The following is a 27645-nucleotide window of genomic DNA, read 5'->3' on the forward strand; positions in this document are numbered from 1 at the left end:
ACATCGGCACGGAGACCGATCCCGGCAAAAACCAAAGGAATCAAACCTGTCGGTCGCAGTAAAACATCTAAAACCAGCGTCGGTCGAAACATTTTCGCGGCAGATGTATGTACACACACACATACACATAGACACACACACGCACACACACACTCCCGCACGCACACACATACACACACATTGACATACATTCACACGCTCGCCCACGCGTACACATACGTAGACACTGGCTGAGCCGAATGTGGGTCACTGGGCCTTGCTCTCCCTCAAGCGTGCGGAAACAGTCCCGAGCCTCCGCTGCAGTCCGCCCGCTTCCGCACGCCAAAAACACCGTCAAACACAAACAACCGCCTGTGCTAGCACACAATCGGCGAGCGCTATTTGCGTCGGATATGTATTAAAAAAGCCTTACCTTCCCGAATAATCGATTGCAGGCTTCGTGTTTTGCTTATTTATACGTTGCATCGGGAGGTAGGGGGCAGGACTCCGGGTTGGGGAGGAAAAATAGGAGGCCTACTTCATATTACGACGTACAGTCATGCGCAATGGAGACGGTAGGGCGCACTATTTTGCAAGGTACAGTAGCAGCAGAAGCAAGGAGATCGCTGAGTGATCTTCAGAGGGATCTGTTGTTTGTGCCATTTCCAGCTAGACTAGCCACCGATTCTAGTGACGCCTAGTTACTAGGTTTCATCATGTTGAATAGTCATAATAGGATGAAAGGTTATATGGTAACAATTCTGTATTTTGGACAACAAATTATTTCACAATTCACATTAAGAGAGACGGGAGCAAAACAGACAGTAATTCAGTTTGTTCTTTTAAGAACTATTGCGTGCTTTCAATTGTTAAAAGCGATTGCCACTTGTTATTTTAAAATGGATTTCGTTGTCATTTATTTACCATATCTTTCGTCGACGCCACATTATTCCGATGTAATTTAACACGTTCTTCTCATTGGGCATGGTCATTAGGAAACACGGCTTGTGTTTTATTGAATGAGATTGTGAATTGGACATTGTTCTCGGCCAGCGGGTGCAGTGAAGCACTGGGATGGCCCTTTTGAGACAAGGGGTTTCCCCTTTTATCGACACCCAATCACAGGCTCCACAGGCCGTGACGTTCGACTGTGTTGAGGTTCCCCCCTCTGAAGTTCACACTATTGCTTATTTTGACATTGGAGACCTATTTTGTGAGACATGGGAATAATATGTGAAGTTTCATAATGAACATAGCATATTTCTCTATTCTTTCCATACAGCCCTATCGTTTTCATGGAGATAACTTTATATAAAAAGGTAGAACCTTTTGGTAAAAAACATTTTTGAAAGCAAAGTTTACAAAGTGCCAATGAGAGCACAGGGTGGGAGTGGGATACAGACCCTGACCTTAGGTGTGGGATGTGAGCACAGGGTGTGTTCTATATTGTGAAACACATAGTATTGGTAAGTACAATTAGGTACATGGAGTTTATGTGGACTGTTGTGGGCCTAAACACACTTAAGATTTATATTTCTATTTTAGACTAATTGTCAATCAAATTGAGAATACCATAAGGAATATTGTTTAATGTGCCAAAGTAAAAGTTAAAACAACAATAATGATTACAAACAAAAGAACAAAAGGTGCATTGGTGAGGAGGGAGAGCCCCTGAATGGTCTGAGTACACTGGGCCCAGGTGCACACAATCAGCCTAATGACCCCAACACTAGGCTCCTGCAAGACAGGGCCAGGCGAGTGGGAGGGTCGTCGCATCTATATTTGGTCATGCATTGTGATCACTAATCAGCTTGCCTTTCTTAAATCTTTCTCAAGAGATAATACAACTTATCAAGACTAATTGGTCCTCAGGCAAAACCATATTATAATGGGCCTGGGGGTCAAGAAGGTCACTTTGTTCAGTTAGCACAATAGTTTGGTTGTTTCATCCTCCGATACATCACATAACGCTCACACAATACATTAGTTCTGTGGACAAATGGTTTGGAGTGATTATACCCCCGCACGTGCAGCTTCTCTCTCTTCCTTATAATCCCTTTCCCCAATCCTCTTCCTCTCTTCTCTTCTCTCTTCTCTTTTCAGCAGGCCTTTCTCTTGCTCCCCCTCTCCCGTTTCTTCTTCTGTCGCTTCCTCAGCTCTTCCTGGCTCTCGCTCTCCTCTCCCTTACTGACTGCTTTTCTCCAGCATCTTCTCCTTGTCATAACCGTCCTTCCTCTTCAGCATTGTCCTCCTCTCCCTCTTCCTCCTTACGTATCCCAGTGTTATGTAGAGATGGTCCTCCTCATCCTCTCTAGTTCCCTCCACCTCCACCATCTCCTCTGATATTACTTCCATATACACCTGCTGTTAATCCGCTGTAATCATGCACCCATCCCCCCGTCCCTCACCACCATAGTGTACACGTCGCCCCCTCCCCTTCCTCATCCCCTCCAGCTCCACAGTAAATCACACTTTTGGAAATCACAGGCAGACTGGAAGCAATCCAGTTGTAGGCTATCAAACTTAACAATCAATAATTCAGTATAATTCAGTCATTAGCAGGGCAGTGCATAACACAAATAACTTATATGAATCTAAATAGTGTCAATTAATCAACAGCTACCCTGGAAAAGGTGTATTACGTTTCATAACCTTGTTATCCATTATTGAAATGAAAGAGTCCCTGTTGTAGAAAAACATCACACAAAACGAAACAATCTCAGTGTATAGACCGTTTAACATAAACATTCTAAATTGGCCCTATTAGCCTTACTTCCTGTTGCTGACCAAGGACCCTAAAAAAGAAGGATAAGTCCTCAGATCAGAGCGTTCGAATTTTGCATTGGGTTCAGTTCTATTGAAGTGAATGGGGCGAGCAGGTTAAGTCCCAATATAAACCATCAGATCTGTGTCATTTCACCTTTGATTGAAAAATGCATATTAGCATTGAAAAATGCTGACGTCTTATCCTTCTTTTTAGGGTCCTTGTTGCTGACAGGAAATAAACTTGAGTCCAAACTGTTCCCTGGCAACATAGTTCTGGTGAAACAAAGTCCAGTTAATTTGTGGATTTAATGGAGAGTTTGTTGAAGTACGTATGTAACATAGATTTGGATCAGTATAGTTCTATTTAGGGCCAGGTGATGCAATCCGTTAATAGTATCAGAAATGTGTCAATTCAGTTTCCATTTTAGCAGGAACATTTCCAAACCCCTCCAGTGCATTGGGATGCTGTGATATTTGCTATGCATGTATTGATGTTTTGGTATTAAATCAAATAAACCTGCAATTGACACCTAAGTAAAGTACTGTAATTGCCATGCTTTTACAGTCTAGTGATTTTCACAGTTACTCACATGCATGACTTCCACAAAAGCCATGGATAATAAGAATGCTCAAGCATCAGATATATTAAATGCAGATATGGACATTAAGGTCACAGTAATGTTCTCCATGGAATGAAACCGGGAAATCATTGGGACTTTTATTCTCTTGCATTCCAGAAAACAACTTCAAATTCCCCCCGCTCTGCTACTCCCTCATATCCATGGTCATCTCCAAATACCACGCTGACCAGAATCCTTCCGACGAACACAGAGTTAGACCCGGGGTCAAAGTTTATGACAAGTGAGTATGGGCCCGCCTCACTGTATTATTCATGAGATTCAACACTTTCATATTTCCTTCCCTCTCTACTCCTCTCATCTTTCCATCTCAGAGGTAAAAAGCCTTTCAAGTGAACACCGGCAAAAACCATCATCATCAACAACAACAACAACAACAGTGGAGCACTTAGCTGTGTTTTCACAAATGTGACAAATCTAATGGAGACATACGATTTGCCGCTAACAAATCAAATCAGCCATTCTGGCTGTGTTCACTGCTGTGTGGTTTGCTTATGGAAAAGTTGTTTTGACCTGCATCTCACTAACTGGAACAAAAAAAACAACTAACGTGTTGACAAGTTAGGCTGCCTCCACCTTCCAGTGCATCTAGTAACGCATTGTTGTGTGACTCCATGATGTCTAAAGAAGTGTAATATAAATTAACAAATTAGCAAAGTGTCTCCACATAAGTGGTTCAGACCACTGGTACCTGTTCATAAGTGGTTCAGACCACTGGTACCTGTTCATAAGTGGTTCAGACCACTGGTACCTGTTCATAAACGGTTCAGACCACTGGTAGATGTTCATAAGTGGTTCAGACCACTGGTACCTGTTCATAAACAGTTCAGACCACTGGTATCTTCTCATAAGTGGTTCAGACCACTGGTACAGTACCTGTTCATAAATGGTTCAGACCACTGGTACCTTTTCATAAGTGGTTCAGAGTGACCACTGGTACCTGTTCATAAATGGTTCAGACCACTGGTACCTGTTCATAAACGGTTCAGACCACTGGTACCCAGGCGCGGACTGCATAATCGGGCACGTCGGGCAAATGCCGGTGGCCTGGCCTGAATTTTTTTTTTTTTTTTTTTTTTGGTGCTCGCAGTCAGGCCACTCACTGAACAGCAGGCCAGGCGCCGCCTACTGGTTTACTAGTGGTTTTATTACTTTATTCAGGGTTAAAGTGGGTGCATCTCATTGTAAAATTGGACTCGGCCCAAATTGGGCTTCAAACGGCCCAAATTGGGCTTCAAACGGCCCAAATTATGCTTCAAACGGCCCAAATCTGGCTACAAACGACCCAAATTGGGCTTCAAACGGCCCAAATCTGGCTTCAAATGGCCCAAATTGGGCTTCAAACGGCCCAAATTGGGCTTCAAACGGCCCACATTTTTCGCCGGCACGCGCGTCGGCCCGTATCGGCCTGGCCTGCTTGGTATCTAATGCCCGGTCCACTAACCGGGCAACTATCTAATCCCAGTCCACCCCTGCTGGTACCTGTTCATAAACAGTTCAGACCACTGGTACCTGTTCATAAGTGGTTCAGACCACTGGTACCTGTTCATAAACGGTTCAGACCACTGGTACCGGTTCATAAGTGGTTCAGACCACTGGTACCTGTTCATAAACGGTTCAGACCACTGGTACCTGTTCATAAGTGGTTCAGACCACTGGTACCTGTTCATAAACGGTTCAGACCACTGGTACCTGTTCATAAGTGGTTCAGACCACTGGTACCTGTTCATAAGTGGTTCAGACCACTGGTACCTGTTCATAAGTGGTTCAGACCACTGGTACCTGTTCATAAGTGGTTCAGACCAGTGATACTTGTTCATAAGTGGTTCAGACCACTGGTACCTGTACATAAGTGGTTCAGACCACTGGTACCTGTTCATAAGTGGTTCAGACCATTGGTACCTGTTCATAAGTGGTTCAGACCACTGGTGGTTCAGACCACTGGTACCGGTTCATAAGTGGTTCAGACCACTGGTACCTGTTCATAAGTGGTTCAGACCATTGGTACCTGTTCATAAGTGGTTCAGACCACTGGTGGTTCAGACCACTGGTACCGGTTCATAAGTGGTTCAGACCACTAGTAGCTGTTCTCAGAGATTGAATTACCGATAATGGAAACTGGCAGAGTGCTATGGGACATCCTTTTCCTCCCATAACAAACATTTAATCACAGAGAAGTGTTTGGCGCTGCGCCACCTTTTAGAGCTACCTCTATATGTGACTGAGTGCCGTGAGTGTGGATGAGAGAGAAAGGAAGACAGCGAGAGGGAGGGAGAGAGAGAGAGAGAGAGAGAGTGTGTTTGTGTGTGTGTGTGTGTGTGTGTGTGTGTACACACACACACACACACACATGCAGCAACGGAACACATAATCACATCCCACCAGACTACATGCATCACCTCAGCTGCATGCCACTGCAGAACATGAAAAACGAATAGATCCATATTTTGCAAGAAGCGATGAATATTGGGATGGCCAGGCAGCAGCTTCATTGAGACTGTGAGGGTAAATTGATGGGAAGGTTGGCCTTTAATTATTGCCTCGTCCCTTTGGGGCTTGTTGGTATGAAGATAATATGAAAGATAGTAACATGGATCATCAACCCTGACCACTGCAGTGTGTGTGTGTGTGTGTGTGTGTGTGTGTGTGTGTGTGTGTGTGTGCGTGTGTGTGTGTGCGTGTGCGTGTGCATGCGTGCGTGCGTGTGTGGAGAGTGGGAGCTCATGCCACTTACACAACCACGTAATTGTGGGTTTTTCTGACCAGAGAAAACGTCATCACTACTCTCTCTCTCTCTCTCTCTCTCTCTCCCCCAGGTTCAAGGTCTTCTCTGGTGTCACTCTCTCTTTCTCTCACCACTTCTCTCCATCCATCCGTCCTCTTGCTGACACTCGCTCCGTCCGTCCATCCATCCGTCCGTCCATCTGTCCGTATCCCTCAATCCCCCCTCACCTCTCTCCAGCGATGTCGTCCCTGCTGAGGGAGGAGATGCAGAGAGTTTTGTTCCGACCCAAAGGACAGAGGCTGGTGGAGTTTATAGAGATTGAAGAGCCATCGCAGGGAAGACATTTCCTCTGTGTCTCAGGTGGGCAGCTTTTGTTCATCTGATACATGTGCAACTAATTCTCAGAGTATAAAATCATAAACACTGTATATATAAAAATGCAAAATTGTGTCTGTGACTTTAGATATGAATTGATGGGAAATATTTAGTTCTTACGTGTTAAAAGAAAGGAAGAAAATGTTAATTATGACATTACAGTTTTCTTTTGTAGATGTGATTTTGTTTTTCGAGTATATTTTTGTTGGATAAAGCCATATCAAGATGGATTTGATTGTAGAGAAGCCACTAAGTATATGTGAGGAACATTATGTCCTTGTACGATTGTATGAAACAGGCTAGTAGCATCTCTGCTGCTGCACTGCACCTGTTTACTTGGGGGGAGAAAACGGTTTTTGTTTGCCCGTTGCTCTGCAGTTTTGAAGACCAAAGTTGCAGTTGTGCAGCTGTGTATAGTGAGATGTCAGAAGTCTCAGTGCTCAAAGTCCACATCCAAGAAGTCCCAGAGCCAGACCAAGCGCTCCACTCTTCAGGACTCCTACAAGAGGACAGAGGTCTGGTCCCTGCAAGACCTGAATCTTGTGGATGGACGGGACCCCGATGTGGTAAGAGATTTCACTCCAATTGTGTTGCCGATTCAGAATCAGAATCAGAATTCTTGATTTCGCCAAGGTACTGTATGTTTTCCACATACAAGGGAATTGACTTGGTGTGGTTGGTGAGCAAGTAACATAGGATAAATAAGAACACATATATGAGATATAAACAAATGTAAGATATAAAGAATATAAAAAGAGTCCAAAATATTAACAGATATGAAGATATAAACAGTATTAAGAGACATAAACAGTTGACAACCAAGTGTCCCATGGCTTGCTGCTTGATTTCCTATAGGTTTTAAGAAAAGGAATCCTGTCCTGGATATTGGATAGAATACATTTTCCCATTAAAAATCCTTTGAATCATACACCATAACATATCTATTTAGCTGGAATCTTGGGTTTCACTCCTTAATATTGTGGTGTGATGTGATGAAGCAATGTAGCCTACTGCATCTCAAAATATATATTAATAATTTCAAACTGTAACTTATGTAATTATTGTTTAAATGTCTCACTGTTCTTTTGTGTCTGTGTGTGTCATAGGGTATTCTGAATTAAAAAAACAAACAAAACAAAGAAACAAGCATAATCTATTTGTTGTGCACAGACACATCGATAATAATGTCGTAATCTGGAGACATCATTCAGACACCTCAATAGTGGTCAATGCTAACAACATCATTCATGCATTTATCAACAACATGTAGTAGTCATCTCCTCACCTCAGACATCCACAACGCTCTTCTCCTGTTCAAAATACAGCTAGGCCTGCAGATGCCATGCCAAACGTCTTTGACGCAAATTTGGCACCAATAGTCCTAACTGTGGCACTACAGCGACCGTCTAAAGTTTCAGAATTTGAAAATTCCTAAAAAATCAGGCATACGTGCTACAGCTTTGCAACTTTCACCAAAATGTGCGCCCAAATGAGGAGAAACTTTTGTACAATGCAACCTATGGCCAATTATGAAGTCTAAAGACTGCAAAACTGCAAAAACTGTCAAACTAATTAAACCCTACTCCTCCCACATTTCTTCTTCAAACGACACCGAACTTCAGCATCTGCATCGACTGTCCTACACAAAAGTATCAAACAGATTTTCGATTAGTCAAAAATTGAGCCCACAGTGCATCAAAACTTTGAATTCTGCCCCCTGTATAGCCTAATTGCCTTAATTATCTATTGGCAATTAGGCTGTATTTGTGATGTCATCAGTCAGTCAAGCAATTGTGATGCCATCACTGATGTCACTCGAGCAATTGTGATGTCATAATAGCTCAAAGCCTTGAGACTTGCCCGGCCACGACACATTGCTGCGCAGCAGCTATAATTTTTATCTTATTGTTGTTATGTTAAACTAGTCACCAAGAACAGAAATGTCTGAAATTGATGCAGCATTGAACAAGAACGTGCCGTAGAAGGGCCTGGAACAGAGGCCGATAGGGCATGTGGGAACCGTGCACGTACGTCCTGTAAAAAGCTTATTTTCTGCCGGCTCATATCCTTATTATATGATAGAGACAGAAGTGAGAGCGCCTCTGACCTCCATGCCTGCTGATCCCAGATCAGGACTGTGTGTGGGACCTGAGTCTCGCGGGAGTCTCACAAGAGTTGAGAGTTCAGCTGTAGTGGCGCAAGCCGCCATGTTTCGCTCGGAGTAACAGCGTAGCTGAAGGATTTTGTAAGTTGGATATTTACCTGATTTCGACAATATGGACGATGCATTTGAATTCAATGGCCTCTCGTATTTATTTGAGCCGGCCTAACGTTATACAGATTACAAACTGAAGAGCAGGGGGACAAAGGGGGCTTCTATCTCAATGTGACGGACAGCAGCAGATAGAGGGTGAACACGCTGCTGCAACGTAAATACAAGTGTTTTCTCTCTCTCTTTTACACAATCTGAGCCTGTGTCCTTTGCAAAAACAAGCTTGTTTAGTCGATGAACGTGCAGGCTGCCAAGGCAGGAGGGGCATATGTGAGAAGCGGGAGTGAAGCGATCTTGGTCAATAATGGACCGATTTCAAAAACTATACATAAACAGGTATATGAAAATAGGGTTGAAAAATACTTATCCGTTAAAACTTATTTCTACAGCCTTGGCTGTCTTTTTTGTTTTGACTAATTTGAATTCATTTTAAGACCAACAAAGATGGCCAATTCCTTTTGCAGGACGACCCGTGCTTCCTGCTGCACTTTGACACAGTGCGTTCAGTGACCGCCATCAGCTGTTCGGCCAAATACGCCCTGGTGCGCGCCCTGGTGGCCCTGAGCGAGCAGCACTGTCAGGGGGCGCTGACCCTGCTCAACTTTGACTGGGCCTACATCAAGCCCACCTCCTTCTACTCCAACAGAGGGGACTGTGTGGTTCTGATGCAAGTCTGCTTCTACGCATTCAACCTGGTGTGTCTGTCCATGTGCCCCGTGCCCCTGGACTGAGAACGGAGAGGAAGAGAGATTCTGTGTGTGTGTGTGTGTGTGTGTGTGTGAGAGAGAGAGAGAGAGAGAGAGAGAGAGAGTGTGTGTGTGTGTGTGTGTGTGGGGGGGGGGGGGTATGTTTATTGGTGTCTGGAGGTCTGGATGGAGTGAAGGCTTGTGGTTTGTCTTCCATTAAGGGCTTTTGTCTTGCTGAGCTGAGATTAATATTCCAGGCATCTTCACTGCTAATGCAAGTTCTGTGGTACTTGATATTTGTCTCTGTAATCTACTTGTCTTTTTGTTTAACTCTGAATGTAAAGGATCCTTAAACCTGTTGTTGCCATAATGTAATTGTAAAAAAAATTGCAAATGCAAAACCAATAAAACAGAGTTCAGCATTTGTGTTTTGCTTATATAGCCTATATATATCCTATATGACTCGTCATACTCGCTAGTGAGTTTACTTTGATAATAATTTTTATGTTATCATTATACTATTCCTACTGTAAATAGTGTGCCTGTGGTTCTCAATAGTGAGTTTACTTCGTGGTATTTTCAATCTTATATGGTATCACTATAATATTCCTTTTTTGTGATCAAATTTTTATTAGGCTATAGATTTTCCAATGTCACTTAAAAGAACAAAGATACAAATACCACATCTACAAAACCATATAGGCTAGATAGATACACATACATTCAAGCATGTATACAAACATATTCCCCCCTCCTCACAGGACCCCCTAACCCACAAAGTAAATAAAAGATGGATTCAACCTAGCTAACATGGAGGGATGCACAAAATCAGCTGATGTTTAGTCACTTAATAGCCTACAGATATCGGTATCGGTCCGATGATCAAAATAACAGCAAAGTTAATATCGGTTATTGGTATATCGGTCCAAAATGTTCATATTGAGAGGAAACAATGCGATAAATCTATGATACCTTCTCAGATCAGATATATTATGATTATTTAGAGTTCTTTTTTTGCAAGGGATTTTCCTTCCCCCCTCTCTCTCTTTCAGAACATCACTTTGCCTGCACCCCTCGTCCAAATTCGGTGTCCAAAAACATTATTTCAAGACAAGTTATATTATTATTATTATGTTATTTCTGACTGATGGCAGGAGTTGGTTTTGGTTTCTATCTCTGTGTGATTCAGCTTTCTATCGACAGGTGGCGCCAAAGCCCTGCTACATGCAAGAGGGCCTTTGAAGGCCTTAGTCGCCTTAGAGATTGCCTGACAGAAAACAATTAAAACATATTTTAAACCACGTCATCCATATATTACTCACACTTCTTTTAAACAATTGTATTAATATTTCGATCATTATATTGAATGTGTACACATATCATGTTAAAATAACTAAAATCTATTCGTCCCATCTCCGGCGCACAGCGGACGGATGAGCCGCCAAAATTCAAGTTTGAAGAGAGAAGGACGGGTTTTCGTGTTGTTGTCCGTGCTGAACACTAGCTCACAGGCTAGTGCTTCAACTTTTACTGCTTTGGAATTGAAAGTCGATAAACATCGCATCGGAAACTCGCGGGGAAAGGACAGCGCAAAGATGCACATCAAGTCTATTCTTATTGAAGGGTTCAAATCCTACGCACAGAGGACGGAGATAAACGGATTCGACCCTCTGTTCAACGCCATCACAGGACTGAACGGCAGCGGCAAGTCCAACATCTTGGACTCGATATGTTTTCTTTTGGGGATTTCCAACCTCTCCCAGGTAAGTGACCTCCAATTTATTAACCCGCTAACGTCAGAACGTTCAACATAACGGTTCAACGTAAATTAGCATGTTAGCCTTCACGCTAACATGCGGCTGACGTTATGGACTCGGTTATCCCCCTATCTAACGTAACTAACATTAGCAGCATTATGTTAGCTCAGACAGGAAATCCGGTGTTCCCTATAAGAAACAACGCGGTAACACATTTCGGTGGTCACAATTAATTCCTTTGATATTAACACCCCTTCTTTTCACTTGACAGGTGCGAGCCTCAAACCTCCAGGACTTGGTCTACAAGAACGGGCAGGCCGGTATCACCAAGGCCACCGTGACCATTACCTTTGACAACTCCAACAAAACCCAGAGCCCTCTTGGGTTTGAGACCCACGACGAGATCACCGTCACCAGACAGGTTGATGAAACAGGAAAACATGTCTTGTTGTGGGCAACCTTAATGTGTGTGAAATCCGGGTTAAACATGACCGTTTTCTTCTCCAAGGTGGTGATTGGTGGCAGGAACAAGTACCTCATCAATGGGGTGAATGCCAACAACACCAGGGTGCAGGACCTATTCTGCTCCGTTGGTCTCAATGTCAACAACCCACATTTCCTCATCATGCAGGTCAGAATGCCATCTTGTGTCTGTGGCAATGTGCTTGTGTTGAGGATTTTTACAACAACAAATCCCATTTCTATCTAACAGACATTTGTTTTCTGGTGTTGTTTCAAATTCCAATCACAACCCTGTGACTAATCCTATTTTGAATGTTTTAGGGGAGGATCACCAAGGTTCTAAATATGAAGCCACCAGAGGTACACACATCTACATCTCACATGTAGACCTCTTTGATAAATCTCACCCTGCCTTTTTGCAGTCTTCCATTCAATGTTTAATTTCTTTCAGATTCTTGCCATGATCGAGGAGGCAGCAGGCACCAGGATGTACGAGTGTAAAAAGATTAGCGCTCAGAAAACCATTGAGAAGAAGGAGGCCAAGCTTAAGGAGATTCAAACCGTATGCCAGACACCCAATCTCTCATCTTTTGTCCAGTGTTTCTTCTGTTCATCCAACAGTGGTAAACTGTCACAGCTACTATTGTCACCACTGTTAGTGATACATTCCCTTTTGATTATTCTCCTTAAGATTTTGGATGAGGAAATTACTCCCACCATGCTGAGGCTGAAAGAGGCAAGTTGTGTCGAAATTCTTAATTGATGTCTTATTCTGTCACATGAACTTCAAAAACATGAACTTATTAAACCACATGAACTTCACATGTGCAAAATAACATTTGATTTTGCACATGTGCAATTGCACTTGTGATCACATGTTAAATTTCACATGTGAAAACATGTGCTTTGCCCATGCGAATCGTGTGGTTTTGGAACGTTTTCACATGTGAAATGTGTGGAACCCATGTAAATTCCCATGTGATTACATGTTAAACCCATGTAAATGTGAAAAACGTTGCTATACAACATGTGGCAAAACATGTTATCATGTTATAACATTTGATAACATGTTTTCCACATGTGAATGTTCCAAAACCACATGCTTGCCATGGGTTTCACATGTGTGCCACATGTTTTCACATGTGAAATTTAACATGTGGACACGTGAACCTCGTGTTTTTTCTGTAAGGGTACTATTTCGGTAGTCCCAATGATTCTTCATAAAATATAAAAAATACCATTCCCACTTTGCACCCGCCCTGCAGGAACGCTCATCATACCTGGAGTACCAGAAGCTGATGCGTGAGATCCAGCACCTCTCCCGGCTGTATGTGGCCTGGCTGTTTGTGTGCGCAGAGGAGACCAAGGTGAAGTCGGCGGAGGGCCTGAAGGGCATGCAGGACAACATTACCCAGATGCAAGCCCGCATGGCCGAGAACGAGCTTAAAGTCCAGCAGCTGTCGGCCCAGATCCAGGAATTGCAGGAGAAAAGGGACAAGGTATTTGGGAATGCTATTGAGGAATAACACCGCACACACCCTTGCACAAATTCACTCACAATTTTTCCTTGTCTTGCCATGATCACTTTCTTCAGAATAATCATTTGAAGATCCATTTGAATCTTCCTTCTTCTCATCTTTGGATCTTGACAAAGATTGGCACATTCCCATGAGAATTCAATGTTGTATATTGCATGATTGATGAGGGAGTCATATTCCGTTGTCTGGCACCTGATCTGATGTTTATCTGCCGCTCTATAGGATGTTCTTGGAGTATTGAAGTCCCTGGAGCATACTCTGTCTGAGGTGAAGCGCGTGGACGCCAAGGCCCAGAGTGCCTTGGATGTGAAAAAACAAAACCTTAAAGAAGAAACCAAGAAGAGGAAAGAGCTTGTCAAGAATATGGAGGAGGTGATGAGAACAGACTACTGTTGTTGTCTTTTCTTCCCCCTTTTAGTTGTGTCAAATGGACCTCCGTCTTGGATTACATAGATCCTTTAGCTTCGGTTTCCCTTTGTGCTTGGCTCATCTGTGGTCATATGAAGGTCTCCCCCCCCCCCCCCCCCGATTTCCACACATTTCCCCCCAATTGTACATTGCCAAATACCCCTGCCAAGCTGTCCCGTTCGTTGGTCCACCCCCTCTGCTGATCTAGGAAGAGTTGTAGACTAGCACATCCTTCCTCCAATACATGTGCAGTCGCCAGCCGCTTATTTTCACCTGACAGCGAGGAGTTTCACCACTGGACCACTGGACGTTGTGCATGGGAGGATCACGCTATTCCCCCCAGTTCCCCTCCCCGCTGAACAGGTGCCCCGACTGACCAGAGGAGGCATAGTGCAGGACCAGGATATATCCCCAATTATCCAGCTTCCCATTTGTAGACATGGCCAATACGCCTATTTCACATGCAGCCATTTTGTGTAAAAAATGCAGGAAGTAACACAAAATAAAAATGAAAGCTCATGCTGTTGATATTAATTGGATATACAATTTATATCAACAGCATGAACTTTAATTGTTATATTGTGTTACTTCCTGCATTTTCGACACAAAAGGGCTGCTTTGGATGTAATGTGAAATAGGTGTATTGTGCCTGTATGGGCACCCGACCAAGCCGGAGGTAACACAGGGCATGAACCTGCGACCCTTGTGTTGGTAGGCAGGGAATCTACCGCAATGTACCGCATATGAGGGTAAATTAAAATGAAAGTGACCTGTTTAACTTTTGTAACCTGTTGTCAAAGAAGAGCTTGTTGGCAACTTAAATAATTAATATACCATGAGGCCGATGCTTGCATCTGATGCGCAATCTAAACTGTTCTCTCTGCTCCTCCCTCTCGCCGTCCTCAGGACAAGAAAGTGCTGCTGGTGAAAGAGAAGGAGGTTTCTAAGCAGACGGAGAAGCTTGCGGCCCTGCAAGAGGAGGGCCAGCAGGACAGCGCCGCCCTGGAGGCAGCCGAGCAGCATTTCAAGGCTGTGTCGGCGGGGCTCTCCGCTAACGAGGACGGGGAGGAGGCCACGCTGGCCGGGCAGATGATGGCCTGCAAGAACAACATGAGCAAGGCCGACACCGAGGCCAAGCAGGTGAGGAGACCACTCGGACACACGTCTGTCTGTGCATGTGCTATTTCTGGTTGTATTTCCAGGATGGCAAACTTATATTTATTTATGCATGTGAGTAACAAATGTCACCCTGCCAGTTTAGACTGAACCTTCTCACTTACTAGACGATGCCTGGATATGCCTTGTGAACATGCTGCTTCTCAAATGACCCCTTAGGTTGGGAAAACACTTTGGGGGTATTATGGGCTTCTAGTAATCTATCATACATTTCCACCTTTGTTCTTCTCTACCTTTCTAGGCCCAAATGACCCTGAAGCATGCCCAGACTGAGCTAAAGACCAAGCAGGCAGAGGTGAAGAAGATGGACAGTGGCTACAAGAAGGACCAGGACAGCCACCAGGCTGTCAAAGCCTGCAGGGAGAAGCTCCAGGCTGACCTAGCCAAACTCAACTATGAAGGTGTGTGAAGGTGTCATTCCCTTCATCTGAAAAGCCATATTTCAGACCATATATTGCACAATAACAATTGTAGTATTTCATTCCAGTCTATTGCGGTATGTCAGGGTTTCCACGGGTCTTAAAAAGTCTAAAATCCTAATCTGCATTTGAGGCCTTAAAATGTCTTACATTTGACTGGATTTATATAAAATGTCTTAAATACCATTTTGCCAGGTCTTACATTGTTTGGGCTATGACGTTAACGTTACTTTTATAAAGCTGCATTCACCTCTACCTCGCATAAAGCCGCTGCAGCAAACACCTCCTGCCATGCCCTAATACAGTCACATCAGGAGCATCAAAGGCCAATTTTCCTTCATATCCTTTGTACTTTTCTTTTGCTAATATAGATGTGAAATAGGTGTTAAATTGCATTCATAATGGTCTTAAAAAGTCTTAAATTTAACTTGTTGAAACCTGCAGAAACCTTGGTATGTGCTCAAAGACTATTTACATTCTTATTATATACATTCTGCAATATTAAGAGCTTAAGTGTGTGTGTGTGTGTGTGTGTGTGTGTGTGTGTGTGTGTGTGTGTGTGTGTGTGTGTGTGTGTGTGTGTGTGTGTGTGTGTGTGTGTGTGTAGATGGCAAGGAGGAGAGTCTGCTGGACAAGCGGAGACAGCTGTCCAGAGAGGCTTCTAAACTTAAAGAGACTTATGAGACCCTTGTGTCTCGCTTCCCCAACCTGCGCTTCGACTACAAGTAAGGGGTTATATAACTAACTGAGCACTCGTCTCTGACTGTACTTAAAATGACAAAGAGAAGAGTTTTTAGTTTGTCTGTTTTTATTTAGTTATTTGTTTGTTTGTTTTAGACAAAGGAGTCCCATCCATTTCCAAAGGAAAATAATATTTGTCCTACCTTGATCTGATTGTTGTGTGCCCGGTCACAACCCTTTTTAATAGAGCAAATTAATGTATGTCTATATGTATGTCTATTCTAAATGAAAGGATCTCATCTAAATCCCTCACAACTGGCTGTAAACTGACTGAATCTTAAAGCAAAGTCACACACTCACTGTGTTTGGATAATCCATAGCAGTCTTTAATCCATAGCAGTCTGGATTGTAAATGTGTGTGAGACTTGAGTGTGCGACGCGTATACACACACATTACCGGAATCATCTGTAATGTGGAAAACTCCTAATGGCAGCTCCCATAACATTTGAAATCACTGTTACGCCGGACTCCTGTAATTATCATCATGTTACCCCGGGCCCCTGTAACTCCTCATATCACTGGGGCTGCAACTAACGATTATTTTCATAATCGATAAATCTGTCGATTATTTTCTCAATGAATCGATTAGTTGTTTGGGTCTATAAAATGTCAGAAAATGGTAGCAAATGACGATCAGTGTTTCCCAAAGCCCAAGATGACGCCCTCAAATGTCTTGTTTTGTCCACGACTCAAAAAAAATATCAGTTTACTGTCATACAGGAGTAAAGAAACCAGAAAATATTGCCATTTAAGAAGCTGGAATCAGATAACTTTGACCTTTTCTCTTAAAATTGTACTCATAACGATTAATCGATTATCAAAATAGTTGTCGATTACTTTTCTGTCGATCGACTAATCGATTAGTCGTTGCAGCTCTACATATTACCCCGGGCTCCTGTAATTAGGTTGAATGACCTTTGCCAAGCAGCGTGTGTGTGTTGTATTAATGCTGTGCTGTAGGGACCCGGAGCGTGGCTGGGACCGCAGCAGAGTGAAGGGGCTGCTAGCTAACCTGATCACAATCCAAGACGCCTCCTACACAGCAGCACTGGAGGTGGTGGCCGGAGGACGACTCTATAACATAGTAGTGGACACAGAAGTAAGATGGAGAAATATCAATCCGTGTAGGTGTTGTGCGTGTAATTGCATCTGCATACCAGCGGGGGACAGTGTAACTTCAAAGAGGTGGTCATTTTGTTTTGTCTGCTAGGAGACTGGTAAGAAGCTGCTGGATAAGGGGGAGCTGAAGCGAAGGCTCACCATCATTCCCCTGAACAAGATCTCTGGCAGGACAATCAGCCAGAATGTGGTTAACGCCGCCAAGAGCCTGGTGAGAGAACGAGGGCTTACTAACCATTTAATTCAATTTGTTAAAGCTAATTGAATCACTGTGCGGCGCGTGGATTTTATATTGCATGACACGCAGCCTCTCTGGGACTCCATCCCTTCCTTATGCTCGTTCTCTCCCGTCTGTTTGCCCTCTCCCTCGTCTCTCAGGTTGGGGAGAACAACGTGCACACAGCTCTCTCGCTGGTGGGCTATGAGGCGGACGTCCGTAAGGCCGTGGAGTACGTGTTTGGCTCCACGCTGGTGTGCGACACCCTGGACAATGCCATGAAAGTGGCTTTTGATAATCGGGTGAAGACCAGGACCGTCACGCTGGGAGGGGACGTCTTTGACCCGGCGGGAACTCTGTGTGGAGGTGAGAGCAAGGAGAGATGCATGCGCTCTATGGAGAGTCCCAAGAGTGTGCGAGTCATCAATAACTAAGGTCACTAGGTGGCGCTTGTAGAGAAGTAACAAAAGACGAACAAGAAAAATATGCATTATAGGTGTGAACTGTACTGCACCATTGGACATCTTTTGCACTTGCGTAATAATGTGTTCTTTGTCTTCGTGTGGTGGTTAAGTTTTAAACATTATTTCCCACGGGCTACAGTTTTAAGATTTACTGGCAGGCTAATATGGGTACATACATTTTCTGTTGATGGTAACTATTCTATACACGTTAATGACTAGGGAAAGTTCATTGTGAAACCCCTACCATGCACACAAATGAGTTATTCTCAATCTAGGGCTGCTTGAATATGACCAAAAAATAAATACATTTGTGATTATTTTGACTGATATTGAGATCACGATTATTTAACGCAATTACTCGTTGAACTTGAAAAATTTATTTTATAAAAAAGAAAAACAAAGGAAAAATAATTAAATAAAATAGCCCAACTAAAATAAATAATATATAAAAAATTATAGTTTTACCTTGATTGTCTTTATTTCATAGTTGTGGAAAGCCAAAATTCTATTTGATTAATTGCACAGCCCTAACTCAATCTTAAAAGGTTATAGCAGGGATTAAAGTCCTCAGTCGCTATGACGGATTTCAGTCAATTGGAGTCAGATATGAAGTGGGAAAAGTACAAAAATGAACGCCCCTATGTATATTATTTTATTTTTGACTTTAAAAATGACATTTTTTTTTTTTTTTTTTTTTTTTTGCTTTAATCCCTGTTATCGTAATATAGTTAATTTGATCTGAGACAGTTATTTTGACCAACAGGTGCCTGCACATCCACAACCTTACTAAATCACTTTTCCCTCACACCGATGTGTGTCTCTTTCCCTGCCCTTCCTCTCCTCCCCCCCATGCAGGAGCTGCTCCCAACCAGTCGTCATCAGTGTTGGCCAATCTGCAGGAGCTGAGGGTGGTTCAGAAAAACTTGAATGAGAAGGAGGCCCAGCTTCAGGACACTGAAAAACAGCTGGCCAGCCTGAAGGGAACCGCTGAGAAGTATGCAGACACACACACACACACACACACAAAATACATACACGACACGAGTGGAAATGACACAGAATACACTTGTAGGTGAGCCTCTTGTCTCGAGTTCCACTTTTACGTAATTCTTTAGAAATCACAATACAAATCGCACCACTTCTCCACACTGTAACATCGGTAGTCTCCGTGACCTGCAGCTGGGTTCAGATGTTCTCTCTGGATGTCTCAGAGCATCACTCTGTTATGATCTTTGTCCCGTCCAGGTACCGTCAGCTGAAGCAGCAGTACGAGCTGAAAGTGGAGCAGGAGCAGATTCTGCTGACCAAGCTGCAGCAGAGCTCCTTCCACCAGCAGCAAGAGGAGCTGGAGAGGCTGCGCAAGGCCATCGGTCAGGATGCAGAGAGAGACACTTAAAAAACACTACATGTATCCAAGCACAATGCACATAGTGTGTATACAAACACATATGGTGATGTGGCCCAGGCGTAACTCGCACACACATCTTTATCTGTATTGTTTATTTGAGCAGGGACAGTACACAATAATGGCAAATTGCAATTGTAATGGGAGATAGAACAGAGTTGCATTACTTCTTATGTTTTTGAAACGTGCGTGTGTGTTCAGAGGAGAGCGAAGAGACTTTACGCAGCACCAAGGAGGTGCAGAAGCGGGCCGAGGAAAAGTACAAGGTGCTTGAGAACAAGATGAAGAACGCTGAGGCGGAGAGGGAGAAGGAGCTGAAAGCTGCACAACAGAAACTGAATGCAGCCAAAGCCAAAGCGGATGCCTTCAACAAGAAGCTGAAGGAGAGGCAGCAGGTACACTGCCCAGAGGCACACACACAAAATAGCATATACACCTCGGTTTACTCATCATCCCCATGCATTGCACTACTATATCATTGATTTCCATAATTGGGGTCATTTTCTCCCATCTTTTTCTTCTTCTTCTTCTTGCTGTGTCTGTGTAGGAGTCTGACGCGGTGGCCCTGGAGCTGGAGGAGCTGCGGAGGGAGCAGGCTGGCTATGAGCAGCAGATCCAGGCTGTGGACGAAGCCATGAAGGCCATCCAGGAACAGATAGACAGCATGGCTTGCACTGTGTCCCAGAACAAGGTACGGTGTCCCTGCGTGTTTGGGAAGGCACATGGAGTACTTGTCATAGCCAAACTTGAAAATGGGTACTCGTGAGGACAGTTTTACCCGTCCTCAGAAGACGCGAGGCTCGTTTTAGCCCTTAGATTCAAGTCAAGTGTTCAGAGGCGTGATGGGAGATAAATAAAATAGAATGTCCTTATAGGTCTATGTGTGTTTGTGGTCTCTGAAATTGAACTATAGAGTACATCATATCCATCACAGCTCAAAACAAAGCTATTGTGCTGCGTCCTCCTGGTGCTCACCTGGTAGCACGCATATACCACGGAGGCTCAGTCCTTCGCACGGGTTCGAATCTGACTCGAGGTCCTTTGCCGCACGTCATCCCCTCTCTCTCCCCACCTTTCCTGCCTACTGACCTGTCATACCTAATAAAGATATTTATTAGATATGACAGGTCATATTTGTTTTTTATAATAATAAAAAAAAGCTATTGTGTAAACTGTTCTGGTGCTGTTCTCATAGTATCCCTCTTTCACCCTTCTTCTTTCTCTCCTGCTGTGTAGGAGGCGGTGCATGCAGCCCAGGAGGAGGTGGCCAAACAGAAGGAGGTGATCTCGGCACAGGACAAAGAGCTCAAGGTAAATCCAGACTCTCCTTGGTGTCTAGCTTTTTGCCCTTGCTGTGAGATGCTCATGTTGGAACATTGGCTGTGTGTTTCACATGAGGACGGGCAGGGTTTGAAGTCCACACACAACAACGTTGAAGGGCGAAAATTAGGCTGTTGGAACGGCGAAGATAATTATTACTTTGATTAAACTTTCCACACATTGCGTTTCTCGTCAGCAGAATACAACTGTTTATTTGACTTTCATCCCGTGTGGACTGTTCATCAAGTGGGGTTTATTTTATTTTTTATTGTCCAGGGGAAGAACACAGAGGCCAATCAAATACGGGAGCAGACAAACGAAGCCCAGCTGAAGATCAAGGAGCTCGAGCACAACATTAGCAAGCACCGCAAAGACAGCGAGGATGCTGCTGCCAAGGTGCGTACGCACACGTGCGCACACACACACACACACATACACATACACACGAAATATGACCTCAGTCGTTCCTCCACTCCACCCACTCCAATAATTGATAATTGTTGCAGTTTCATAAATCTTTTGATCACTACTTTGATATGTAAACTATTTTTTCTCTCCCCCCGGAACGTACCTCTGGACCGCTTTCTGTACATTTGGTTCCTCCACCAGAAGTTTTGCCATCTACTTATTTACATCTCTGCCAACGGAATCAATTAATAAGACGGAATCAATTGATAAGACGAATAGATTTTGACAAGCACATTTTCCTCTACATTATGTATTGGCCTTCACTACGACACACCACACATCCTCCCCCATATACAATGTAAATTAGTGTATATTTTTCCATATTCAAAAATGTTCATGTTTACATTTTTCATTCATTTTAATGCTGGATGCATATACTGCATTTGTCATATCGTAAATATATATTTTTATTAATCTTCTTTTTCTGTCTGTTTCACTCTACATGCTTTAATTCGTGAATTACATTACATTACGTCATTTGGCAGACGCTTTTATCCACAGCGACTTACAATAACACATTTTTGTCAGCAATAGAGCAATCAGCTATGGAGCACAGTCTATGACGACTACAAATTCTGAAGGAATCATACTTTTGATGTGCTCAATACATTCTGTAACACCCCATTTAAAAAAAAAAAATCAACCCCCATGTAAATCGTCTTTGAGTACCTTTAAAAGCACTCTATAAATAAAATGTATTATTATTATTATTTGCTCTATTCTTGTTTTTCCCCCCTTCGCTGTATATCCCTCTATTTGCTGCTGCAGCAACCCAATTCCCCCCTGAGGTGCATTCAAGTTTAATCTAATCTAGTATGATGAGGGTTTCCTAAACATTTCTGTCTCCCTTGCCGTTGTTCTTCCAGGTGTCCCGGATGCTGGAGGAACACGACTGGATCCAGCTGGAGCGCCACGAGTTCGGGAAGCCCAACACCGCCTATGACTTCAAGACCAACAACCCTCGCGAGGCCGGCCAGCGGCTCAAGAAGCTGGAGGAGACCACCACCAAGCTGGAGAGAAACGTCAACAAGAGGGCCATGAACATGCTGAACGAGGCGGAGGAGCGGGTGAGGACACACACAGAGGCAGAGAGGGGGTGGGAGTCTGTGGTGTGAATGAGTAAAGGGCCCGAAACCATAAACGCTGTTCCCTCTTTCTTTCTTTGCCCCCCCCCCCTCTCTAAATGGTATTTCCCAATCCCTCCTCCAGTACAATGACCTGATGAAAAAGAAGAGAATCGTGGAGAATGACAAGTCAAAAATCCTGCAGACCATCGAGGAGTTGGACCAGAAGAAGAATGAGGCTCTCAACATGGCCTGGCAGAAGGTCCGCTCTCTTCCTGCACCTGTCCTTTGTCCTTTCCCTCCTTATTTTTGCCCATCAGAAGTGGTTGTACCTCAGTGACAATCATGTCTGAAATTAGTTTTCAGTTCTTCTGAACAAGGCTAACTCAATAGGAAGTGAGTGAAACACCTGCAACAACACTCATTGACGTTGGCTTCAGTGTGATTTCCTTGTTTGTGCAGGTAAACAAGGACTTTGGCTCCATTTTCTCCACTCTGCTGCCGGGGGCCAACGCTCGCCTGGCCCCTCCCCAGGGCTGCGGCGTCTTGGATGGTCTCGAGTTCAAGGTGGCCCTGGGCAGCACCTGGAAGGAGAACCTGTCCGAGCTCAGCGGCGGGCAGAGGTCAGAAAAAGCACTTGTATGTTCATTGCTCAGTGATAGGTCCCCCCTCCCTTAAGAGAGCAGGCAGTCCACTCCCCTCTTGTATGTTCATTGCTCAGTGATAGGCTTCTTCCCCCCCTGAGAGCAGGCGGTCCAGTCCCCTTGGGAAATGTGTTTTTACTGAGGCAATAGGGAGTATGAAAGGGAGAGAAGGTTTCTGTTCTCTTCATATTGGAAACATTAACGTTTATTGAGCACTCGTCTTGGATTTAGAGCTGGTGCTCTTGGATGCTTTTTGGTTGATCAGTGATTAATGATTAAGTCGATTGACAGAAAATGTCGCATTATTGTTATGTGCTTCTTTTCTCTGTTACGTATCATGCTGGTGAGTCTAAGTTAGCAATTTTAAGACATCACTTTACGCTCTGGTAACTCATGATGGGCATTTGCCTTTATTTTTTTTATTGAGCAAATAATCAATAGATGAGTTGATTAGATGATGAAAAGTGACAGGCAGCCTGTTGTTAGTCAGCTGATCAGTGGCTCATTGTGTGTCTGTGTGTTGTGCTTCAGATCACTGGTGGCCCTGTCTCTGATCCTGGCCATGCTGCTGTTTAAGCCCGCTCCCATCTACATCCTGGACGAGGTGGATGCTGCCCTGGATCTCTCCCACACACAGAACATTGGACAGATGCTGCGCACACATTTTAGACAATCCCAGGTGTGTTTACACACGCACACGCACACACACACACACACACACACTAGTGCGTTTAACACTGCATTCATTTGGCACAAAAACACATGAATGTAGTAGTTATTTGTATGTACCGGTATTAACATTGTAACAGTGTGTTGGATAGACCAAACTTGTAACACTATCTCTCCTTCCAGTTTGTGGTGGTTTCCCTGAAGGATGGCATGTTCACCAACGCCAACGTTCTGTTCAAGACTAAGTTTGTGGACGGCATGTCCACAGTGACGCGCACCGCCCTCAGCCAGAGCGACACCAGCTTGCCTAAGAAGGGCCACGACAAGGCCGCTCCAAAAGACAAGAGGAACAAGCAACTTTTGTAAAATTTGCTCAGGTATTGCTTCTCTTGGCACCATGTCACATTGTGTAACATCAGACATATATAATGTTGCAGTATCTGCTGGTTATCACAGAATTGTTTATAACTGTAAAACTAACCTGTAACACTACCTCTCCTTTCAGTTTGTGGTGGTTTCCCTTAAGGACGGCATGTTCACCACTGCCAAAGTTCTGTTCAAGACAAAGTTTGTGGACGGCATGTCCAGTGACACGGACCACCCTCAGCCAGAGCGACACCAGCTTGCCTGAAGGGCCACGACAAGGCCGGCCCAAAAGACAAGAGGAACAAGCAACCTTTGTAAAATGTGCTCAGGTATTGCGTCTCTTGGCACCATGTCACATTGTGTAACTTCAGACAATATATATAATGTTGCAGTATCTGCTTAATAACTGGTGGTTATCACAGAATTGTTTATAACTGTTTTCCTCTGTGTAGTAACTGCTCAACATATTGCTTGTGCAAATGTTGTGGTAGTTCATGTTCTTTTTGTCTTTCTTATACTGTGTCCTGTCTGCAGCCATATGTGGCTGTGGTGTTTGTTCTCATCTTTGTCTATGTATTTTATCTTTTTGTAACTGTTCATTCCTATTCTGTCTAATCTGAGACATTCAGTTATCCCCTGTCTCGTTTCTGGTCCGCTATGTCGTCGACGCTACTATGTTCAGAGGCACAATTGTTAAATAAAGTTTGTTACATAAATGTGTTGATCTAGTTTTTCTTTAAATGTCTTGAAAGTTTAACATACATGTCACAAATCAGCAGAGTGCAAGTATCTTGAGGAATATGTTAGAAGATGTTTTAATATTTTATTAATGTATTGTAGATAGACTAGGGTCGAGCAGTACAAGTCAAGAAAAGGCAGATACTTTTTTCCTCAAACAACAAAGGCATTGGCATGCCAGTGAGTGCTGCAGTGCAGCTCTATGTCACAGGTTACAATGCTATACAAATGTCAAAATGTTACTGGGCTTTTTTCACTGACACCGACTGTCTTCTCTCAACAAATTCATCTTCAAATGTTCAAGTCTGAAGTGTTTTTTCTGTTTTATAAAATTAAATTCAACATTAGAATTGCTATAAGAATACCTGAGTGGGGGGAAAAAACGTATGTGTAAATTTGTTATCTTTAAGACAATGAATCCTCTGAGAAAAATGTGATTAGTCTAATCTGTGTGATCGACAGGAGAGATGATCAGAGGGGCAGAGTTTTTACCACGATCATTAGGACAGGGACTGAAGAATGGGTATAGATTCTTAGGGAAGGTGCAGTCAGTAAAGGAGTAGATGAGAGTTGCAGCATCTACGTCATAAAAGGAGACCAGACCCTCCTCATAATCCACAAACACTCCCACCTTCTGAGGCTTGGTTTTCAGAGAGAGGACAGCAGGGTCAGCACCAGCAGCTCTACTCTTTTCCCTTCCTCAACATTATAGTCCAGAAGCCATTCCTGGGGCACAGTGTGAGGTATCCCTTCCTGTTGATCGACTCTCTGGCCACTCCTAAATCCCACTCAGTCTTCCCTTTAACCTGAACCTCATAGTAAAATCTTCCCGAAGAGAAGCCCTGCTTTCCTAAAACCAAGCAATAGCGAGAAAATCTCTTTGGGTTGTCTGGGACAACCATTACATCACCACAATGTACTTGTTTCCCATCATCAGACAGGATGAGACGGGGATGTGCTGTATCAGGATCCAGAGCCACATCCACTGCATACTCCTGGACCCTCTTCAGCTCAGCCTCAAGCAGCGTCTCCATCTCTTTCCTGAGTGTCTCCTCCAGCTGAGCCACAGCATTCCTCACCTTCCCATATGTCCCACATGATGAGTGATGGACACTGACCCCTGTCCAGTCCTTGGTGTGTGGAGGAGTGTTCAGGGATGGGAAGCTTTGGACAAAGTGGAGGTGGTCTTCAGTGCGTGAGAGCTGCTCCACCTCAGTGATTCTCTTCATCAGCTCAGAGATTTCCTGTTCCATCTCTTTGATGAAGCCTACAGCCTGTTCCTCTGTTGTTTTCTGCTTCTCTTTGATCATCTTCTCCACAGACTGCATCAGAGCGGTGAGGACCCGCGCACTGTCTGCCATCTCTCTGTCTGCATCTTTCTTGCTGAGCTCTACTGAGCGTTTGAACTCCTGAATCTTCAGTCGTCTCTCTTGGATCTTCTGCTGAATTCCAGCCTCGGTCTTCCCCAGCACAGCCTTCTTTCCTTCACATTCTTCTTTCAGAGGAACAGTGTCATGTGACTTGTGATGTAAAACAGTGCAGAGCAGACACACACACATCTGGTCAGTCTTGCAGAACATCTCCAGTGGTTTATCATGCTCTTTACACATCCTGTCTTCCAGGTTCTCCACAGGATCCATCAGCTTGTGTCTTTTCAGTCCTGTCATTGTCTGATGAGGCTCCAGGTGAGTCTCACAGTAGGAGGCCAGACACACCAGGCAGGACTTCTGGGCCTTCAGCTTGGTCCCAGTGCAGACGTCACAGGGGACTTCTCCGGGTTTGGCACACGGTTGGTCTGGGCAGCTGCTGGCTTTCATCTGAGCTGACTTTCTGAACTGAGCAGCCATCTCAGATATGAAAGTATTCACGTGCAGCTCAGGTCTTCTGTCAAAAAGCTTTTTACACATGGGACACTGGCATGGGATATTATTGATATCCCAGTGCTGAGTGATACAGCTCTTACAGAAGTTGTGTCCACATGGTGTGGAGACTGGATCAGTGAACACATCCAGACAGATGGAGCACAGAAACTGCTCTTCAGATAGCAGACAGCTGGCAGCAGCCATTTCGAGACCTAAAGTGAAAGTGTGAAATAACAATACTGTATCATAATCCTTGAATACTCTGTATTCATAGTAGAAAAAAGTTAAATAATAATTTTGAGTTATGTAGTTAAATTGCACTTCACTGAGGTAATTCATTTCACAAGACACGTTATCAGTGCAAAAATGAAAACAGGGAAACATCCCGTCTGGATACATACAGGTCACGGCTCTCTGTTTAAACAGTTTAGTCCATCTACTCACCTAGGTGCGTCTACTCTGCTGTATTGTTGAGAAAAGACTGAGCCGGGTTCATTCTGCTTTCAAGAGAAAGAGAGGCTCTTCTTTACTGCAGCAGTGTGTTGTCGCCTACTTTTAAGCGGTAGGCGTACTCTACTTCCGTGTTTAAAACAGGAAAAACGAGTACGAAATGACGTCATGCAGAAGCGTCCTTGTAGGGGCAAAGAATAAGGTGATCACACTGCCACCTAGCGACCAGCATGTACATTACGGCGTTTTAAAAATTCAACAGCGCTCATGTAAACAGGGAGATAGTGTGAAGGAAAAGGTGTGAAGGAAACGCTATTGTGTCGTTTCTTCCAGAAACTGTCCTCGTGTAAAGGGCCCCTCTGATTCAGCTTGTTCTTAAGTTACCAAACACATCTAAGTTTCACTTCAGGAGTGTGACGTTGACACGATCCGCCTTGTTTGAAACGCCCCCGTCTCTCCAATGCCACTTTGTCCAGGAGGGGGCGTTGCTGCGTCTCCTATAATTCCAGACGCTCCTGAGCACTGGCTCCTGACCCTGAGCCTCCCCCATAGACTGGCCTCCCCCAACAATTTTGAGCAAAATATCCTGTTTAGTCAATTGTGTGTCAACTAAAATGAGCTTGTCCTCTCTTGTGCAGCAGTCCAGTGTATAGCAGCCTACATTGACAAAAGTGTCCTATTCATAGTGGGTTATGTTTATTGTGGGCTACATACCACTGAAAACATACTCAATCAGGAGTTAATACACTCCTTTGTGAAGGCCTACCCTTAATACAGCTAGTAATTTGATTAAATTAAACTAACTTGGTTTTGAGTTCTCCAGTCCAGATTGATCTTTGGCATCACATGACCCTCAAGAGTCAAGATGGCGTAGCTGGAGCGGGACTGCAACACACACAGCACAGGGTACAAGCAA

General features: G+C 43.9%; 2 protein-coding genes and 1 pseudogene across 3 annotated transcripts; 2 read left to right on the forward strand and 1 right to left on the reverse strand.

Annotated features, from left to right (window-relative positions):
- Positions 1 to 6347: 6347 nt before the first annotated feature.
- On the forward strand, positions 6348 to 9486 carry exoc1l (exocyst complex component 1 like; the record flags this gene model as incomplete). Its single annotated transcript, XM_083634508.1, has 3 exons — positions 6348 to 6468; positions 6862 to 7049; positions 9220 to 9486. The coding sequence occupies 3 exons, from the start codon at positions 6348 to 6350 to the stop codon at positions 9484 to 9486; spliced, it is 576 nt and encodes a 191-aa protein (XP_083490634.1).
- A 1485-nt stretch (positions 9487 to 10971) lies between these two features.
- smc2 (structural maintenance of chromosomes 2) lies at positions 10972 to 24361 on the forward strand. The gene is made up of 26 exons (XM_083636220.1): positions 10972 to 11204; positions 11470 to 11619; positions 11707 to 11829; positions 11982 to 12020; positions 12112 to 12222; positions 12352 to 12396; positions 12926 to 13159; positions 13421 to 13570; positions 14513 to 14746; positions 15024 to 15183; positions 15809 to 15926; positions 16904 to 17042; positions 17154 to 17273; positions 17441 to 17645; positions 18599 to 18737; positions 18989 to 19113; positions 19350 to 19543; positions 19696 to 19839; positions 20385 to 20459; positions 20745 to 20864; positions 21803 to 22003; positions 22146 to 22262; positions 22463 to 22623; positions 23176 to 23323; positions 23497 to 23690; positions 23819 to 24361. Exons 1-25 carry the CDS (start codon positions 11037 to 11039, stop codon positions 23677 to 23679), a joined length of 3603 nt encoding a protein of 1200 aa, XP_083492346.1. The 5' UTR covers positions 10972 to 11036; the 3' UTR covers positions 23680 to 23690; positions 23819 to 24361.
- A 174-nt stretch (positions 24362 to 24535) lies between these two features.
- LOC310775022 (E3 ubiquitin-protein ligase TRIM39-like) lies at positions 24536 to 26856 on the reverse strand (annotated as a pseudogene). The gene is made up of 2 exons (XR_014554038.1): positions 26724 to 26856; positions 24536 to 26491 (listed from the first exon to the last, which is right to left on the reverse strand). The product of XR_014554038.1 is annotated as an E3 ubiquitin-protein ligase TRIM39-like (transcript).
- Positions 26857 to 27645: the final 789 nt, after the last annotated feature.

Source organism: Poromitra crassiceps (assembly GCF_964638095.1).
Source record: "Poromitra crassiceps genome assembly, chromosome: 4".
Classification (NCBI taxonomy): domain Eukaryota; kingdom Metazoa; phylum Chordata; class Actinopteri; order Beryciformes; family Melamphaidae; genus Poromitra; species Poromitra crassiceps.